This window comes from Colletes gigas, unplaced genomic scaffold, assembly GCF_013123115.1.
Source record: "Colletes gigas isolate AHSC1104 unplaced genomic scaffold, ASM1312311v1 Colletes_gigas_Sc00034, whole genome shotgun sequence".
Lineage (NCBI taxonomy): Eukaryota > Metazoa > Arthropoda > Insecta > Hymenoptera > Colletidae > Colletes > Colletes gigas.
The window spans coordinates 606271-627469 of NW_025106663.1; the positions used below are offsets into that span (position 1 = coordinate 606271).

General features: G+C 41.0%; 2 protein-coding genes across 4 annotated transcripts in view; both read left to right on the plus strand.

The window, feature by feature from the left end:
* LOC122402287 overlaps positions 1-21199 on the plus strand; it is a 684713-nt gene that overhangs the window by 289882 nt on the left and 373632 nt on the right. The gene's annotated exons all lie outside the window — the stretch shown is intronic.
* Positions 1-21199, plus strand: part of LOC122402296 (neuronal acetylcholine receptor subunit alpha-7) — a 175643-nt gene that overhangs the window by 50048 nt on the left and 104396 nt on the right. For all 3 annotated transcript variants that reach the window (XM_043404961.1, XM_043404962.1, XM_043404963.1), the window contains exon 3: positions 1558-1602. In XM_043404961.1, coding sequence (XP_043260896.1) covers positions 1558-1602 — 45 coding nt within the window. The remainder of the gene's footprint in view (positions 1-1557; positions 1603-21199) is intronic.

Below are 21199 nucleotides of genomic sequence, written 5' to 3' on the forward strand. Positions count from 1 at the left end.
CTATTGTTTTAATCGAATACATTTTCACTCGTGTCAAAAGTGTTTTAAGGTTTTTCTTGCAAATAACTGAGCTAAGGACCAAATTACCGAAAGGTAGTTAGGACCAAACCAACAGCAAACATAGTTGATGAGAGCCACAATTGCTCTTGAGATCTAAACTGGGAGTTCAACTTGTGTAATTACTCGTGCATCCTAGAATTTTTAAATCAAAGTAAATTCTAGACAAGTAGTAGTCCTTTTAAGAATTCTAAAGTATTATTGTATTATTTTTTATGTGCATTGTTCTTTATCCTGTATGTGGTGGTCGAAGCTCTGGTTTTAATAAAGGCGTGCTTATATGAACTAATAGCACGTTTAATATACGCTGAATTCTCTTTTCACTCGGTGGGTACGTTTCAAAGTACGCCGCGCAAAACATGACATATTGCTTATGGTAGAACGGAGAATTTCTCCTACAACTTTGAAAAACAGTGTAAACAGTAATGAAACGGTATTTATAACGTGGAAAATTTTTCCGCCTTTCATGTATTTCCGTATATTTTTTCGAATTATCCACGCTTTTATAAAATCGTATGTGTCGTCTGATGTTAGCGTACGGGAAGTCCGTTGAATTTTTTTAAACGAATCCGGGGTTTAATGGTCGAACGTTGGCAGCAAATCGACCATAAAACGTGCATCGATTTTACGCCAAAAGTGCAGACAATTGGAACTCGAGGCGAGAAAAAGAGCTGCGCGTATAATTTCTATAATAGTCGGTTTAACGACCTATTAAAACGATCAGTTTTATATGAAATTTAATAAAAATAGACACAAGGGAAGTATTTACGTTGCATTTCTCACCTTAAACGTCCAACGTCAACTCGCAATGAAATTTTTGTAAGAACGTTCATCCTTTGGAGACATTTCTTTAAAAGTTCTTTTCAACAAACTCGATCTCCCGCTAGGTACACGGGCGTATTGTTCTTCGATAACTTCTTTCGATCATAAAACAGAGTTTGAGAAAATTTGGTTTAAAAATTTACAGCCAATCTCTGCGCTATGGCCTCTGACGCTGACGAGACTCGCGATCCGTTTCATTTTGTCCTGAAACAAACAGAAGGCTGAATCCTCGATGTTCCTGTAATTATACCAGGAGCAACGAAGTCTGGTAAAATTGTACGAAATTGTTGGGAAAGTGTGCGATCAAAAATGCGAATATGTCGTGACTGAAAGTGACCGGTAACCAAATTTATTTGGGGTAATCAGTTACGAAGTAGTTTGTTCATTGATACTATCGTTGAAGTGCGTTCGTTTGATAAATCACTTTGAAATTCTGTTGAGTCTGTGGCGGTGTGCGGTTCCCTACAGAGCACTGGTAAACGAACGATTGCAGCAGCAATTTGTGGTTATTGGCTCTCCAGTTTTTGGCGTGAATTTTACGACTAGCTGGCTTTTCCACCCCTCTTTCATTTCCCCGCTCACGTTAGTTTTAACATGTACATTAATACGCCCGCGTGTTTCCAGTCTTGTAACCGTCAACAAAATTATAATAACGATCGATTTTTCCGTGTGTTTCAGGATGAAAAGAATCAAATACTAACGACGAACGCGTGGCTGAAATTGGTAAGTGGAGACGAACGGTATTAGTCGACGAAATCAAGTTAGGAAATTGATAGAAAGTCGGAGGAAAGAAGAAAATTAAGGAGCTTTAAATTATTATCGAAACGCGGAACGTTTCGTTCGAGGAACAGTTTTGGCATTAAAGTTGCAGAAACGAGGAAGTAGCGGCGTTCGAGCTAAAAAATGAGAAATTTAAAATGCATTTGCGGGGGTAGTATCACCTTTTTCCCTCTTTTGCGACACGGCTCGCTTACAGGAAATCAATATACGGTAACTAATACTTCCCTGTCACGGTTGCTATTCTCATTTCCATCGAGGTGGTATAACGTTCCCGATAAAGAACGCATCCCCGTCACCTAGAACAACAGTCTATGTTGGAAAATAAAGCGTTCAAATAAATTTAGAGTCCTAGGTTTATCAAATTCCGATAATATTTCAAAAATATTTCATCTCTTATTCGATGAAGCGATCTTGCTTCGGACGAAGAATAAAGTTTTTACTTGGAATCGCGTGGAATTCGTAATTTTGTTAAAATATGAATATGCACAACTTCTCATTATTAATGGAGAATATTATTTCCATTATAATGGGCCACGGTTCCCATGCCTTTGACTTTGTGGTTCTCCGTGTTGCTGACTAATAAAATCGATTTTTCATTAACCCTTTGCACTCCGAATTATATTTCAATTTTGTTACCAGCGGCTCCCAATGCTTTTAAGAGCTTTATTTGATATTTACCTGTTGAAAATAAGTGTTTTATTTACGCTGTTGTTGTGTTTTGTCATTTTCAAGGTATCTGTTTGGTTTGGATTTGAAAAAGTGTCGAGTCATAGAAGTGCAAAGGGTTAACATTATTATCAGACCGGAAATGCAGGTGCAGTTGTCGGTGTTATAAAGAGCATCGGATAAAAATGTCTAATTTTGTTCCGACTGATAGCTCGAGAATCGGAAATGAGCAGAGAGGAGGATCTCGAGAAGGGCTCAACTCGAATGGGGGGTTCTTCGAATATATAGAATAAATAAAAGATGGATGGAATGAACGTTGGTCGGACGGGGTTAAATCCGTGATCGAATCTGCAAGAGGGTGGATGCATCATAGTCGATTTAGGGGGCTCCCATCATTCTTTTCGCGTTGCAGCTGGTCAGGGAACTGAAAACTGAGGGGACTGGGAGTCGCGGGGGGATAGGAAACGTAAGGTAAACGGGGTAGTGGGTGGCTCTAAGGCGGAGAGGATTCGAGAAAATCGAGGAAGCAGAATGATGCACTCTTGCGTCTTTCTGCAGCCCCGGTCGGGTCGAGATGAAAAGGACGGGATACGTTTTCTGACGTTGCTGCTTCAAATAAAGGGATGAAAACGAAAAGTTGGAGGACGGTAGCTGCGAGCCGGTGACGTTTTCGGCTTTTCTAAGATACGAAAGTACTGCATGGGAATTTATTTAACAACAGTCTACTACGATGCTCCTTGAGACTACGCGGCCCCATACATTTTTTATCATCTCCTCCATTTTACTCGAAACGCGAACGTCTAGGAAAACCTGCACTTCACTACGACTTCTTATCATCGTTTTAAGACACGGTTGGTTTTACGAGATTTCACATGCAACCTGTATCTTGTACGGAATCAAAGCATGGGATCGATCTTGATCCTATGAAATCCTTGATAAGCAAACATATCCACTTTTTGGAACAGCTTCCTTTTTTCCAAAGTAGTTTCTGAATATTCATCGTTCCTTCAAATAGTGCTTCATAATTTTCTCTGCTCAAACACACACACACGTACACTTCCTGTCGTATCTCAAACTCCAATTCTCAGAATCGAACAAGATGAGTAAGTAGTAACTTACGAAGCAAAAAATTATATTGCAGTTTTGCGACACCTTACGAAACAAGGTATCTGTTCGTAAAATAATCTTACGATATTTTTATTATCCTCTAAAAATATATTCCTGACCTCGTAAAGAGTTCAATCGTAAAAAAAGAACTTGTCACAAACCTGACGCGAGGTATTTATATATATATCGAGCTTGATAATTCTTGACGAAATTCCCTCGCTTTTCAGAAATATTGTATCATTCTATATTTTATAAATTTCGTTATTTATCGCCTCTAACTCAAATTCTCCGCTCCAGTACGAATAGTTGGAATTAATCTATGACTATTAAACGACCCCTCGAACCCTCTTCGTTCCGCTCATTAGTTTCATCCGCCTCTTAAATCACATCGTGTCGATATCGTCCGGCTTTTCAGTTTATAGCTATTTTATTGTCTTCGAAGGAATTGATTTCTGGCTACTCGAAAGATTTCCTTCCATTCGTCACATCATTTCTTATCCCTTTTCACTTCGTCACCCTTTTCCTTCCTTCGAATCTCCCCGGAATCTGATTGTGTCCGAACTCTTTTCGTTCTGCTTTTTGTTTGGTCTCTCGGTTCTCCAGCGATCGGCCAACCCTTCGGGAAACCTGGCGAAATCCTCGTAATAATGCCGAAGATCGATCCGCGGGAGAAAAAAGACACGAACACGGAAACTTTTTTTAGCAATTAATTAGTCCTGGAACTTCCTCGTGTTTTGTAGTTTGATCTATTCCTTCCTTCTCGTTCCTGGGATATGAAAACACGAATTAATTAAAAATAGAATTTAGGCCAGTTTAACGTCGATTAAAAAGGGTACTCTCCATTCCACTTTTTGCTCGAACAGTGAAGAATTTTCATTGATTATTCTAATCGATGTTTGAACAAACCCATTAGGAGCCAATTTTCCTTTCTCGTTCGTTTCAAATGTTTTCCAATAGAAATACGACATTGGATCGAAAGATAAAGTTGATCTTTTTAACCATAATGTATGCTATTGTAAAATGAAAATTGATACTTCGACCGTGAACAGATTAAAAAGTCAGTTAGCGCTAAAAGTCAGTAATTCTTTGGAAATAGTTGCTTCGTATAAATTTCCCCCGGATTAGATTTAAACGGCGTGAATGTTTCATTTCAATTACCATCGCTATTTTTTTCGTTTCTTTTTTGCTCGTGAAAATTCCTGGTCGCCTGCAACGACGAAACTTAACAACCGGCGGGTTTTCCGTTCCCCGGGTGTCTGGGCATTAAAACTACATAGCGAGATTCTCGGCTAATGACGAAGTTCCGCGGAAGAGAGTATTAATTCCCGCGGCGTCGGCCGCTTTGAAGTGGCCAATCAAACTTGCGAATGCATTAAGCTAAATAGAATTTCGAAGCAGCGCTTGAACGCGACGTGACTGGCTTAATTCATAGACTGTTATGAAATATACAGGCGCCCCGTTGCACCTCCAGACGGACACACACCTGGTCAGTCGGTGTTCATTCGCGTATCGAGGTCCTTTTCTCCATATTATCGAGAAAGAGCATTCGAGAACTCGAGCAGGGATCTTTTCTCTAGGGTCTCTTCCTCAACCCTGGTTCAGACGTTGCAAAATACCCAAAAAAACAGAATATGGAAAGGTCATTTTGTAGTCAAGGTTCTCATAGTCAAGTCCTGTAATAAAGGAAAATTTTCTCGGTGTCTCGGTTTTCTCACGCCAAGGTGAATAAGTTGCGATGGTAGGAAAACGAAGTCTACGGGGTGTCGTTAGAAGCGACAAGTATTAATAACCCACGATACAGGGGAATTAGATTGTCCGAAATCACCGTAGCTATCCGTTCAATCGATATCCCTGGAGATTTTCAGGTGGATCCTTGCTTTCCGGTGTTTCCGGCCAGGAGCTCATAAATCAGTCTATCGCAACTACACGAATTCTCGTGCGGATATCCGAAGTCGTGCATTACTCTTTACGAAGGAACGAATTCCTTTGTAGGGAAAGATTTACTCGGTGCGGGTCTCTTTGTCGATGTATCGATTAAGGACCCACTCTTTTATACCGCGCCGCGCTCGAACTCGGATAGAAACCGAATCAAACGTCGCCATCGCGAACGAATTTCAGGGAAAAAGCGATCACAATGGCGCGAAACGAAACATTATTTACAGAATGGTCGAAAAGAGCTTAATAAAGAAACATTCCTTACGTTCGAGACAAGATACACTCAAGTTTTGGCATTGGCTGCTAAATATTACCCAAAGGTGTAATTAAGTTTAGGAAAATTCAATCTAAATGTAAAACGAAAAGTCTTTTAGCGTTATCTAAAAAATTGCTTCGTTCGAAAAGGCACAAGGAGGAAATTGGGTTGGTAATGAAAGTATATTGTTTCGAATATTCTACAGTTTTTAAAATCAACGCGAGCTTACCGAATAAATATTGTTCTTTATTAAGCCGTTTCGTACTGTAGAATCTCGACGTTTTTGGCAGGTATTTGTCCACGCCATTTTACAGAATTTCGCGCGATAAATTCCGAAAGTATTCAAATATTTGCCCATGCAGGATTCGAGCGCGTATTTTTCTTCGATCCATGAACCGTGATGCATGGCAGTTTGCAAAATGTTTCGAGAACTCCCCTCACGCTCTACAAGAGACTGACACGCAGCTGAGCTTCGCGGCCATAAGTCAAAACTATGGAATAAAGTTCTGGCTGGTAGTCGACGAAAAACAAACCGAGTAAATCGGCCTGTTGGCCATCTGATTTGTTACCAGGGTTTAGGGTGATAGTAAATGCTTAGAATATCGCGAAGATAGTAGATTATTCTGGGTCGTTCGATAATGACCTAAATTCTGGAGAGAAACGTACTCGAAAAAGGATAAAAAGAACTACAAAAGCCCCGACGACATTTTTCGTCGGCTTTCCTACGGTCCATAGACGAACGTGTGTACAGAAAGGGTGACCGATCAATAGTCAATCAAACGGGCTTCCGTGCTAATCGCTTACGAAACGAGTTTACTGTCGACGGAACTATTCATTCCCTTCCGGTCTAGTCGATCCAGACATTGTAGACAGACTTCATCAAGGACAGGGACGATGAAACGAGTTTATGATACGATCGTCATTTCTTCGTCATTTTTTACATCAAACGTTTCTATGCAGTTTCGATTCTTTTCGTAACTTTTATATAATTTCCAAGTGTACGTTTATCGCACCGTTGAATATTTCTCGGGAAAAGACGAAAGTTACGATCAGTTTCGACGTGCTCGCTTGACACTTTAACGGTAGACGAACCGCTCGTGTGCATCTGGCCTAAAACCAACAGAAACGGGGCTCTGGCAGACGTATTTGAAACCCGGGAGTGGAGAGTTTTCCAACGAGCATGCCGTAAGAATGCTAACCGAACCTGTTGAACGTTTCTGTCGCTGCGATTCAGCCTAGCCGAGCCTACTTGCTGGCTTACCGATTTCCAGACTACACCCAATATCCGAGAAGCAACGTTTCTTGTCGGTTGCCGGAAGATAATCAGCCTGATGGTCGAAATCGAGCCTCGTGCCAACCTTTCTTCGAGTCCTTTCCCCGGGGAAAACCTTCTCTCAGTAAGCATTTGGTCACAGCCGAGACACTCGTTCCAAAATTATTTTAAAATCACGTGCATGATCATCGAACGTCGGTGATCGATTAGAGCAAACATTAAAGCGTAGTTCGCGGTTGTATCGAACCTGTTGCGCAGAAATCGCAGCGGCGGTGCCTGCCGATTTACTTCTCCGTTGCAGAAACTCTGAAAGTAGATTCGATATCCAGGTCACGTCCATTGGTGAACTTGATTTGCATCCAGGACTTTTAGCGGTGAAAGAAAATTCCCGCTGGCCGTAGAAAAGCTGCGGTTACATTTCGTTCCCCTTTTTTTCCCTCGAATCGCGGACTAATGCTACCCTAAAGTTCGGTCCTCACGGAGCTCGAGGATTTTAGCGAACGGTGCGAATTCTCAAGTGCATTCTCAAGGCTTTCAAATCATCCGAACGCTCTCTCCGGCGCATAGCAGAAAAATGGAAAGATCAAGATTTTTATATCATCGTAATGTCTAAAAAAGAAAGCAGGAAGAGTCTGAGATCGAATTATCGAAGAGAAGATTACTTTGGCGTTGATAAGCGCTGTTTCGTCGCTAGTTGCATACAAGAGAAGTTTATCAAAGAGCCGTAACGATGCAATTCCGCAGCACCCAAAGCAGGAATATTTGATAATACGGCAGAAGGACGATACCGCTAATATGACGTTAAAATTTATTGTCGACTAGGCGGAAATTGGCCGAGGGATTCATCAGAGGGATTAATGTACTTCGTCGTACCGCCGGCGGATTCAAATTTCGAGATAACTATTAAAGTGTATACATTATTCCATTCCATAGCTCCAGGAACGAAACAAATGCCTCTCAAAGTGTTGCAAATTTTAAACTTTCAACAAACATACAACTTATCAATTAATTTCAACGTCTTAATACTAATTTCATCAATGTCTCACCTGGCGTAGATCTTTCTGCATTTCTCGCATCATTTATCATTAATTTAATCATTGCTGCTCCATTTCTCGCTTCTGCTGACACGTCGCAACAATGTTTAACACGACGTGGAACGTAATTAATCTGTGTCCTTAGAATCGTAATATTAAATTAATTACCACCTTTGCCCAAACTTAATCTTTTTCTAGAATATTTTCTATAGTTTGTTTCACCTTTGTCGCCATAGAAATTACACGCCGGTGGTTCGGCAAAGATTTAAATTTACGGCGAGCAGAGAAACGAGGCGAAATAGGAGAACTTTTCCAGAAGGTATTTTCGGTACCTGTCATGCCATAAACCATGTTGGGGGGGGAGCACGGCAGCGCTATATTTTTCAACAGGTTTTTCGCGGTTCATCTTCAGGCGAAGTAACAAATTTTCACGCGGCTACAATTGTTAATTTCTCGCGGAAGTGGAGGATACCTCGGAAATAAGTATACAAACTTTCGGGAGCTTACTCTAGCCGACTCCGGAATAAAAAAGTTTGTACGATCATTCTTTGGGAACACTTTCCCCTTCGTGTTATACATGTACACTTAACGTCGACGGTGGAGTTTCCGCGAAAATATGTGTAGAAAGTTCGCTTGAAGTTTGATCTTAGCAGCCGTGTTAATCTTTCTTTCGCTTTATACAATGTCGGGCTGATTTATTCGATCATCGTTTGATTTAAAATATTGAAAGTGGCGTTAAGCGATTCATATATCACGCGTCCCCTTTGATACGATACAACTTTTCCACGAAAACATCGTATGCACAATAGTTGATTTACGAGCACTTTATGGTTAAGTTAGGTAAAGTTAGGCGATTCACCGTGTAGATAAATGAGACACACGGAGTTATAAAGTGTTGACGTTAAAGAAAAGATGCACATTTTTCCAACCAGTTTAAACTTTCGTAAGAGAGTCGTTTCGAGAAACAGGGTTTGAAATATTTTAATAAATTTTCACCATTTAAATTCCCCGTTAGAAGAACACAGCGAAACGTCCAACTTGGAACAGCGTTGTTTGGAATGAAGGCGATGGAGGCAGTTTTGTTCCGCTGAAATTGCTCGTTTTGAACTTTTATCGAGTAGCCAAACGATAATAATGGCGGAATGGGTGTACCCAATGCCTTTTGTAAAAAGCAAACTACGTTGGTTAATCGCGCAGGTACTTTGCTCCTGCCAGGTAACCGGAGATTCCGTAGGATGGCAATAACGCGAAACTAGCATTTTTATTCTTCGACGTGGAACTTAAATTCTCCGCTCTTTTGTCTTCGCGAAATCGTCCAACGACCTGCCGCGTGTCCGATACGAACGAAAGTTGAAATTAAATTACCCAAGTCTTTTAATTAAGCGAAATTACGGCTCCAGGAGAAAGCTTATTTCGCAATTACTAACCGTGACGAGAAGCAGTAACTTTAATGCATTTTTATTTTACCATCATTCGTTAATTTCATATAAAAATATTTTATGTGCGTTTTGGAATGTTAGGAAAAATAGTTAATAGCGTTTGTTGATTCTGCGGCGCAGTTTATATGGGAATCGATTCCTTTGTTTCGCTCAAACGTCAATGATTACACGTGGCATTATGTCGCGTGCTCTGATTAACCCTCGCTTTCATACGTCAAATTCAGTAACGAGAACAAGGTTGCGCATAGAATATGAGCGTTTGATTGGAACAGTTTGCCCGATAGAGGCATAGTTTCGATCGTGTTCGTTGCTCCTATTTTTCGATCGACTGTTTCGTTTAAGGGTACTCGTACATCAATCCCGAAATGTTTAGTTTATCGCTTCGTGCGTGCAACAAAAATGGTCCAAGGGATGTTTCGAGCGCAATTTTTGTGAAATTCCACCCTCTCGCGGTAGCTTGAACAGGAATTTTTCAGGAGAGTCTCTTCCTTTCCAACGCCCTGTTAGGTGAGATTTATGAAAACGAACGAAGGGTCAGGAGCAGCTTCAATTCGATCGAAACTCGGCGGTGTGCACGAAAGGAATCTCGATAAGATAAACGAAACACGGATGCATCGTCGCGTAAGCGCGCGGCATTAAAGATTTCGTTTCCCGTTCCGGGTGGAACGTTCTCACGTAAACGTTCCCCGCAAACAGGTACATCGACTGATCTAAAATGCGAAAGCCAGAGGCACGTTATTCCGGCACTCGTGCTCCTGGAACGTGTGTGTCGCGACAACCTCCTCCATTCCATACATTTAGCAGAGACATTGTGCTAACATGCGACCGACATGTTCCCTACGCGATGATGTTACATGGCTGTCTCTGCTTACGCGTCCTCGTGATTGGTGCTCCGTTTGTTCTTCCCCCCCCCCAAAAGGTGAAGAGTACCTTACAGCATCGCCAATTTCGCTCACGGCGCGCAAACACAAAGCACCAGTTATTTTGAAGCCCGCTCGATGCACAAAATTCACTCCCACAGAGTTTGAAATTATAGAAAATGTTACGTTAGCACCGTGGTTCAAATAAACAATACTTTATTAAATTCAATAAACTTGATTAATACATAAGCAATTATAAGTAATATTCTCATTTCTGTTTGAATTCTTCTAGGACTCTTTACATACATACACATCATTGCCAATTTACAGGAAGATTATTCCCTAACAGAAAATATAGAAAATTCGATGGTTCCGTGACTCTAAATGCCAAAAATATTTCGCAAACGACGGACGTTCGGTGCAGATGTTTTCTAAGGATTCCATTAGGAATACCAACCGCGTCGCATTTACAGAGGAAACAGTTTGAACGTTCGGAAGTTGTTGGAAATTCAACCGAGGCACGTTTGAAATATTTCCCGGTTCGTGGTCGAGCGTTTCTTCGAACGGAATTGTCTGGTCCCCCGGTTCCTCGAAGCCCATTTGTTCTTAGCGAGACTCCGTTGCGTTTCATTTATCGAATGTCTAGACGGGATGAACAAAAAAAATGCGTCGTCGAACGAACAACGGGTTAGGATTTTTCGAAAAAAAAGTTGAAAGCACGCATTCAGTGGCAATCTGTTTGGACGTTCTGTCGTATGCATCTGAGTTGCCGGGAGTTTCGACCGAATGCTTTTGTGCGCGAATGTTTCCGCGCCGGGGATCCAATGTTTTGTCGTAGCTCGGGACCGTAGACTTCGGTTCGAGTTATTTTTCGACTTTTCGCGCGCAGAAGCATCGGTCGAAAACGTGCTTTCACTTTTTCCCCCCTCGCAACATGCGAATACAAGCTTTTCACGAACCGTCGTTCACAGCGGACGCTGAACTTTCCAAAGAATTATCGCTTGTTGTTCTTGCAACAACCCCGTGGCGTATTTTTCAAATTTCCAACGAAATCCGTTTAATTATTCGGCATCGGATAACGTTAATTGGTTCTCTGGATGTTAATACCGTATCCGCAATCGATAGAAAATACTCTTCGACGAATAAATTTCAGGCATAACCGAGGCATTGTCTCGCACTCGGCTAGTGTCGTTTTACCGATAAAACTGAAACGAGTTTTCAGACACAACATTCTTGAATCCACTAAAGAAGTTCAAGTGCATCTCGCGAGGTGAACAATTCCCCGTTTCGTACCCTTCATTGTTCCCGGTACGCTTCTGCATGTTTTACTCCCCCTTTGTCTTTCTTTTCCGCTTCAATTATTCGCTTTCGCCGTCTGGCTGGGGTTCTCCGCCGATGCACTTGCCCTTCTCCACGCGTTACCCTCACAAAGACGGGAAAGCGTGCAGCCCAACACAGTGGCCCACTTACTGTTCGAGGTCTGCATTTGAGGCCCTTGATGCCAACGAGGACCTCTTCTCGCTCGAACCACATAGAAGCCGCCTACGCGCGACCTCCTGCCGGTCTAACTGTATTGATAACGACAACCTGACAGACGATCGGGCATTGTCTTCTTCGTGTTTGCGATTCGAGCCCAGCGTATTTCCGCTATCCCTTTGATAGAGAAAAAGGGTTAAAAAAAAACATTCCTCCGTCCAGGTTGGAAGTTGAGCGTCGCGCGGGGAGTTAATATCAGGTCTCGCGACGTGCCTAGGACAGCAAAATGTCGTTAGAGGGATACTAATCCGCGAGTATTAAGCGAAAAAGTGTACGCACTTGGGCGAGTTTTACGGACGAGCGGGCGCATTCGCGTCCAAGTTCGCGGTGCCATCGGGTATGAACTCGCGAGAGACCTCTCTTTATTGTCTGCCGCGGAAAGTTTTTCGACCTTTTTTTCCCCCCGGGGAACTTTCAACGAGTCCTTTTCGCGGCAACGTCAGGACCCGGCCGATTCTCTCCTACCGAGAATCTCATTGTACGGCTGCTGCATAAATTCATTAGTGGCAACTTCGTCGCGATAACGTTCGGTCCTTCGTCGTAAATTGAATTTTTCGATGCATTTTTACGAAATTCGGAACACCGTACAAAACGAACCACGAACCAGATGAACCAGCCAATCCAGTTTTAGTTTTTATCATAACTGTGTTTATAGATGTTTTAAATCACGGATAAACAAGCGAGAACTCCGTACCAAAGACTTCCTCGTTACGGTATAATAATATTGGAAGAAAGTGAAAAAAAACAAAATTTTGATGGTTAAAAGCATAATTAATACAAAGACTGAAGTGTCTTCTTTCCAATAACTTCCTTAAAAGTTAGTATACAATTATTTTCGCTGTGTTATTATACGCAAATACAAAAGTCCTCGTGTCACAAAACAATCTTCTATTTTGCAATGGATCGTGTTCGAATTCAATGATGAATTTCGTGTAGAAATTTCACGGTTTGAAGCCGTTCCGTTACGTACGAAATTTGGTTTCGCGCTGATAGGATCAAAGTAACCATTCTTCGGATCCATCAAAGCGATAACCGGAGCTCTTTGAAAGATGTCGGGAAGGAACGAAAGCCACAGAGCGTATTCCGTGGAATACCTGTTAGAATTTGGCGAGGCTTGCGCCATTTCGATGGATCGTTTTAAAATAATTCGGGAAAGATGGAACGATCGATCGGAGCGTAAACGGGAAAGCAGACACCGCAACATGGTCCCATCGAAACGAGCATCCAGGCAAAAGCTAAGAGGCGTCGCGACGCGTCGCGTCGAGATTTACGTGGCATTCAGGGGCCCCCGCGGTCGGGTTTAAACGCGTTCCGCTGCAACGAGGGAACAATAATCTCGATCGTTGGGCGTTTAACGAGCCACCAGATTTACCATGGACCGGATGTGCCTGCCGTGACATCGTGCTTGACAATCGCGGCATGTAACTTCCTATTAACCTGGCCAAACCGTTTTCGTCCATGGAACCCCATCGTTAGACGGCTGGAAGCCGAGCCACGATCGAAAATCATTCGGTTCTTCGTTGTTGTTCCGATTTACCATCCCCCGTAGCTTCTCTGTGACGCGACCGATGCCCGCAGCATATGAACACGACGCATCGATTCGTCGACGCCCCTCTTGGGTATCGATTCATCGCGATTCATTCGAAGCTCGTTCCGTTTTGTGCGTTAACGAGGTCGTTTCACCGAAGGTCGTCGCCTGGAAACTATAAGAATTACAGACTCATCGTTCGAGATTAATCGATGGGAAAACATCGTGAAAATAAAACGTCACCACCCGGGAAATTGCTGCTCCCACTCCACCTGCCAAAACAGTAAATGACAGACAAAACAAGTTATCAACTTATCTTTCGTGAGTCTCTGCAAGTTTATAAACTCGAAAAAGCTAACTTTTACGAAAAGATTCAGCTTTAAGAACTCGTTTCTCTTTCTCAACGGCATAAAACGGAAGATTGAACCTCCTAATCTGGTCGTAAAGGAGTTAATGCTTATCTCTGCTCGTGGAATACTAAACAGTAGCGATTATAGTACGCCAAAACGGGTCCAAAATGGCGTGAATTTGTGTTAAGATACCTCGAGGACTGTCACCCGATATAACGGAATATCCGATAATCTGCTACTGAAATCTCGTCGGTGGTGCATTGTCCAAGTTCTATCCTACAATTGTTTATTCTCTATCTGGCAAAGTCCAGTGAAACGCCCAAACTGTTCTATCTTTTCAGACTGTGCTTCGTGCAGCAAGAAAATCCTTTTATGGTTACATATATTTTCACATTGTTCCGCCATTTTCCTCGCAATTGCGTGCAACGGACATATTGTCGCGTGTGCTACTTACTAACTGTTCCCTGCTATTGTTTTTCGATAATTACCGATAATTACTGTTCTTACTGATCTGCTAACGAGACAGACTTCACTATAGACTATAATGTTGTTTATAAGAACGTCGATAGTAGACCCTTTTAAAACAGTGACTTCTTTTTTCGATCGAAAAATCGTGGTTCAAGTTCAAGTTCGAATAGGTTCGCGGAGAAATGCATCGTCGAACATTATGGCAAAATGGATCTGCTAATTGGTAGGAGGAAAGCCGAGGCAATATTATCTGCGCGAAAATGCGCATACGAACGACGACACTGAATAAAGTTAATGTGGTATTGCATCGGTATTATCGACAAAATTACGCGAACGCGCATAATAATGTGGTTGTTCGAGAATATATGCATCGATTTGCCTTGTGCATTTCGATGTGGGCGTGTAACATTTACCGAAGTGAATATGAATGCAGGCATATCGTTTCTGTACCCACGCATCGTTGTCAACAAACTAAATTACTGTTTGTTTACACCGAGCTTGGTATCGACGTTTTTGCCTCGATATTTTGGGATATTTGATAATCGAAAGATTGACAATTGATCGTTTATGATCGATCGTGTAACTCGTAACATTTTTATAACCTTCTATCGATATTAAGACTATTAATAGTTCAATTTCCTTTCACCTTTTTGGGAGAAACGACTCTACTCTGTATCTTGAGCCATAATTACGCCACTATTTGCATCAGATATAGGTCTTGTAATTATAAAGGCATATAGATAGGGACTTTGTTATCAGTTACGAGGCAAATACATTAGCGCGGCGAAATTACAATCTTGCGATAACACTACACTGCTCTCATCTCGATACTATTAATAGATTATAGAAATGGTGCGGTTGCCTGAGAGTCTACGATCGTAACAGCGACAATTTCGGAACGTGTCTCTCGAAAATGTTGATCATCGTCGAAATGTTGCCAGATGCATATTTCCCAAGATATAATACGTTGTGGAAATACTTAGAACCTTTATTTGCATAAACTTTTACCGCGTGATCGTAAAGAAAGGCTGAAAACAATCCTGAGAACGTTATTAAAGTTATTAAAAAATTAAATAAAAAAAAAATTATTTATAGTTGCAGGGGTCAATTACAATCATTTTTGGTGAAGAGATATATACCCGAATTCCTACGCACTTTCGAGAAAAAAATTCGAGTAGGTGTGAAATAGTTGGAAAAATTAAAAAATTTTGAATCATTTTAAAAAAATTATTTTTAGTTGCAGGAGTCAATAACAATCATTTTTGGTGAACAGACATATCCCCGAAATCCTACGCGTTTTCGAGAAAAAAATTCGAAAAGATGTGAAATTTTTCGGCGAAAAAAAAAATTTCAAATCGTTCTAAAAAAATTATATTTAGTTACTAGGCCTAATTACAAGTATTTTTGATCATTAGACATACCCCTGAAATCCTACGCATTTTCGAGAAAAAAATTCGAAAAGGTGTGAAATCTTTCGATAAAATTAAAGATTTGAAATCGTTCTAAAAAAAATATTGTCGTTTATGTGGGTCAATTACAATTATTTTTGGTGCATACACATACCCCCGAAATGTTACGCATTTCCGAGAAAAAAATTCAGGAAGGTGGAGAATTTTTTCAAATGTTTCGCAAAAAATTGTGGAGCTTGGCAATCTTCTTTCTCGGGGGGAAACAGAGTGTTTGGAGAAGGAGAAATTTTCCTTTCCCCCGTACAGAGAAGCGAATAATGGTTCCTCGTGACAGAGCGAGTCGAATCCTTCAAATATTAGCTCCGGCGGAGAAGCTTTGATTCATCGCGGACCCGGTTGGGAATCAATTTTTCGACGAGACGCCGCGATAAATTCACGGGCATCAATGAGAGACTTCCCGGGAGTCACGGTTCGAATTAAAGTCTTCTACACTGAATTTCACTTACGGTTCTCCCCCGCATCTTTCGACGTTTTTTTTACCGATCCGAGCAATCCGGCCGCGAGCTTTTACGATGAGTTATAGGCAACGAACACCGTCTTCGCCTTTCAACCAATTAACCGAATTGCGCCTCGCCGTGCCTTCGAAACTTGGTATACAAAAGAAATTCATTCTCTCGCCTTTTCATCTACAATTTTTAATCGAATATATTCTGTAACCGAGACAATAGATCTTTGAACGCCGTTTCTGAATCGCACGGAATGGTCGAAAGGTGGAAATCGATCGAACAGGAATCACCGTCGAAAGAGAAAGCTGTTATTTCCGTTCCTTCTTGTATGTAGCTAAACCAAGCTCAAAGGGAAACGGGTGAAAGAGCGTGGCTGCAACTATTTGGCAAGCTCCGGACTACCATTTGTGGATTCAGCTAGATAAATTGCTGGTTAACCGACAACAGTGCCAAGTGCGCCGTGTTTAATACCAACGTGATATACCACAGAGTTCGTTAAAAATTCATACGATGCTTAATCGACCAGCCGGCTACGAACGAATCCATTTCCCCTTTCCATTCGACCATTCGATGATCTTTAATGCACGCGACAGCTGCAATGCAAAAATATTCTTCCATTTCCCTTTTAATACGCCACACTGTGTATCGATTCTACAGGCATAATTTCGTCGTAGAAAGGTAGCACCTTTCTCAATGTTATTTCCTCGAATAAACAAACGAAGTCGAAATACAGGATTCCAGATAAGGAACGAAGGCTCGAGAATCTGTGAAGGGGAATCGTGTTGACAGTACTCGATGTACCGCCAAGCAACGCGAACGTTCTCTGCTCTGTGATCGAAACGAAAACAAAGGAACGTCCTTCTCGAAATATTTTTGTCGCGAGCGTTGGATTTTCTCTTTTCGTTAAACTGTCCGGAAAACAATGGACATATTCTCGCGACGCAGCGTTCCGAAGTTGGTTATTTCAAAGTTGATTAGTGCCCCGTGACTTCGCTCCTCAGAAATACGATTTACGGCGCTTACCGACTTCGCCGGCGAATGGCTGTTTCCCAATTACGCCTCCGAAGCATTTCTGCACCGCTCGAATGGAAGTTTATTGACAAAACGAAGAGCGAGATAACGAGAAACTGTATTTCGAATAACCGACGCCTTCAGGTGTGCCTCGAAATCGCTTTAAAAATAATAAAATGTTAATTCCTAAATATACGGGCAGAATTTTTTATCAAGCGTGTTTCGAAATAGAATGAATAATCTGCAGGGAAAGAAGCGTGCTTTGAAGCAAGAAAGTTCCATTAAAAAATCCGTGTTTGAATACTTGTTAGTGCGTGTTCCACCTTTGCTTTTGGAAGCACCGGTCGAGAGCCCAAGGTATTATAATTTCGAGTTTTGTACGACTTTCCTGTGCCCCCAAAAAACGCCAGTCGGTCGGTGCGTTAATACGTTGAAAAGTTCTAATGAAATTATAGTCTTAATCCGTTTTTGGCGTGCTCTGCGCGAAATTGTTGGCGAGAAAGGTCGGAAGAGACCGCAATATCTCGCGAATTTAACGTGTTAATTGCGTTGTCGCAAGAAAATGTTTCATAAAGGCTCCCGTACATCTTCTATTGTCCTATTATAACGCGGTAACGCAATTTTCCCTGCTTCGAAGCTTCGTATTATCTTCGAGTATTCAATCTTTTCATTCACGTTCGAACCACGAAATTCCACCGAGTCTCTATCGTACGATTTAATGATACATCGAAAGATCAACGCAACAGTTTCATATCGCGTGGGTGTACCGAAATGAAACAAAGAAGTACGCGTCGTTTCCGACACGAAAGCGCACTTTGCGCCAGCCCAATAACAGGACTTTCTTTTCTAGCATACTAACGCTTCCTTGATACGAGCCGTGACGATTCTCGAGAAGGATTCTCCTCGTCTATGTGCATACGGTCGCGTGAATTTCAACGAGCAGCCACGTGTTAGCTCGCGCTTGCATTTCGTGCGGGAATTTTGCATACGGCGATAGTAAAGTGAAATGCAGTTCCAGGCGGCCGTTAGACTGGCATTTATACCTCGAAATGTCGTTCTCGTTCGATAGATCAAATGCAAAGCGATGATGATGATCTCGCAGGACATTTTCTCGAATGTCTTATCTCTTTAATATAGTGTGAAAAGAGACCGGTAACTAGAAATTTAATAACACAGATTAAATAGGAAATTTAACGATATTAAAGTACAAGCAAGGTTTTAATAACAATGCAACATATTCTCCCTCTATTATGGCAACAACAGAGAGAATCTACCTTTCCAAATCCGGTGTGTGTGCTTTCCAAAGTACACGTTCTACCGGATTAACTGGATCTCCATTATGCACGTAGAAAATATGTCAAAACTGTGCAATAAGCTTCAATTTCGGGGAAATTCATTTTCGAGTACACGGACGTATTAGTAAAATCCAATTGGACGCAGAGTTTCTACCTAGTGCGTGGAATTAATAAGTTATGTATAACCAGAAATCCTATTTATCTGATTTATAAATCATCATTCTACGTTTTCGGATTTATTCGTACACGGAGAATAATCTTTCTCGAGGTTGAATCGTTCGCTGGAAGACACCGTGTACACGTCCTCTGGGAAAGTTAGATACCGACGCGGGAGAGAAACTCTCTGAGAAGTCAGAAAGCCGAACAAACAAATTGATACCCAATACACCGTAAACTTTCCACGAACGGAGGTTATCCTTGAGATATGAGTTGCCTGCACCTGGGGAACTTTTTACCCGAAAAATGACGAATGATGTGTACGTAACGCAAAACGAAGCGTGCAGAACGTCGCCTCTTATGTTGGACGTTCATACTTTGTTGACAAAGTTTCATACTGGCGCGGATATTCTTCCAAACCATCCTTTGTCCCCGAAACTATGGCGAGAATTAGATATTTTACAATCTTTCTTGCTCTTCGATGGAGAACTCTGTGCAATTTCTAAGTAACACAATGGGAAAGGTTCTCGAGAAAGTCACGACCATGTCCATCTGCGTCGTGCAATGCAACATGTCCATGACGCGGTGAATTTTACAGGATGCAAGTTCGAGGGATCCTTTCCTCGCGCACGTGACGCTGATTTAATTTTTCCGAAGGATGTCGTTGTACAAGAGTGCACGTCCAACACGGGCACGTGCACTGATAGAATATATGCATCCACCTGGCGTCACACATATATTTGCATGCATCTGTGTCTACCAGGACGCAAGATCGTGTCTAGAATCAATTTCACGGAACCGAGCCATCAAACGATTTATTTCGATCATCCTCTGTAAAGATAGCTGAGTTAGAATCGTAGGAAACGGGTTCAAAAATAACAAATACGGTGGCTCTTTCACATTTTACCCAAAAGTTTTACATCACACATTGTACATCGAATTAGAAATTGTTTAAGTTGACCAAATTTATTCCTCACGACACGGGAATTAATGATCTTAATTACGACATTTCGCCTCTCACGAAATTCCGTTCACAGTTCCCTTTAATTTTTTCCGAAAAACGGCGCACGCAAATATACTTAATTACAGCGCGCGTTACTTACTTTTTAATTGAATCCTTGTACACATTAATCCGAGAATTACCTTTACCGGAGAAATTTATACTTTACAGCAGACTTTCCCTTTGAAACACATTTTTTAAACGAGTGTGAAACATTATCTACGCGGAAATAATAGAAATTTTTATTTGAAATATTTCCAATATACAGTTAAGAAGATACAGATACAGCTTAATTATAGAATTAATTTTAACTTAATTACTAACAAAACAAGCCTCAAAGTTGGTTAAAATTTAATTACACCCATGATTGAAATCTAATTAATATACGATTATTTAAACATTTACAAACGAATAAATCTAAATTAATATTAACGTCTTGTTATCTTGTTTTGGAGTAATTTTTAACAATTTTTGTATCGAAAAGATAGTGCCAGGAATGTTTCATTTAAGGTTCCCTCGATTGCGAGTAATGGGCCATTCGATCGACAGATCCGGGTGCCTAAGCCTTGGTTATTTCTCACGCCCAGGAACACCAGGAACACCAGGAGCGTATCCTTTGCCGAATATCCGTTTCCAAGCGAATGATAATACGTGTGTACACTGCGCCAACACGCCGGGCCGTATCATTCAAGAATTCACGCTACGTTGGCTTTGATACCAGCGCAATTAGCGGCAGAATTCCAGTTCGCGCGTATTTTCTACGGAGAATTCACCTCAAGTATATTCGCCAGTGTCTCTATTTACGGTCGAACATCGGTCACAGGTGTTACGATTCCAAGAAAATACGCGAAACGTGCAAGAATGCAATAAATGGATACACGATTGAAAGTTACGAAAACAATTATTCATCGATTTAATCGAAATGTTCACCGTAACTAAGTTCTTTTCGCTAATAATGGGAAAGTTTAATTACTCGAGTCCGAGATTAAAATATTCTTTATCATAATGAAACTCCATTTCCACGCCTATAAAAGATATTCTGCGGAGGACATTTCGTTTAAATTTACAATATTATAATTACCAAATGAATATCGATTTATTGCTACGAAAGAGACGATATCCGATATTAAAACTTGCTCAGCCCCTTTTTCATAACGCGTTTAACGAAGAAGAAGGTACACGCTGTAGAAACTTAATAGTGAAATATTAATTCGCAGTATTTACGAGGAAAATATGCTTTAAAGACTAGTAAATGGCATGAAACATTTTTAATAAAACATGACCGTACATTAATTTCGGTAGAAGAATAACATTGTACGTTACGTAGTAAATATTGCAATTACCGGGCAAAGAATTCTATAATTTATAGAAATTATGGAAACGTTTCCAATGAAATTACTGTTTATATTGTTCGAGTGTTTTAAATATAAAATTCGCAGTATTTACGAGGAAAATATGCTTTAAAGACTAGTAAATGGCATAAAACATTTTTAATAAAACACGACTGTACATTAATTTCGGTAGAAGAATAACATTGTACGTTACGTAGTAAATATTGCAATTACCGGGCAAAGAATTCTATAATTTATAGAAATTATGGAAACGTTCCCAATGAAATTACTGTTTGTATTGTTCGAGTGTTCTAAAGAAAATTTGTTCGCGGGAGTGGTCGCTCGAATGTGAAGCAAATAATTGAAAAAGCAAGGAATCG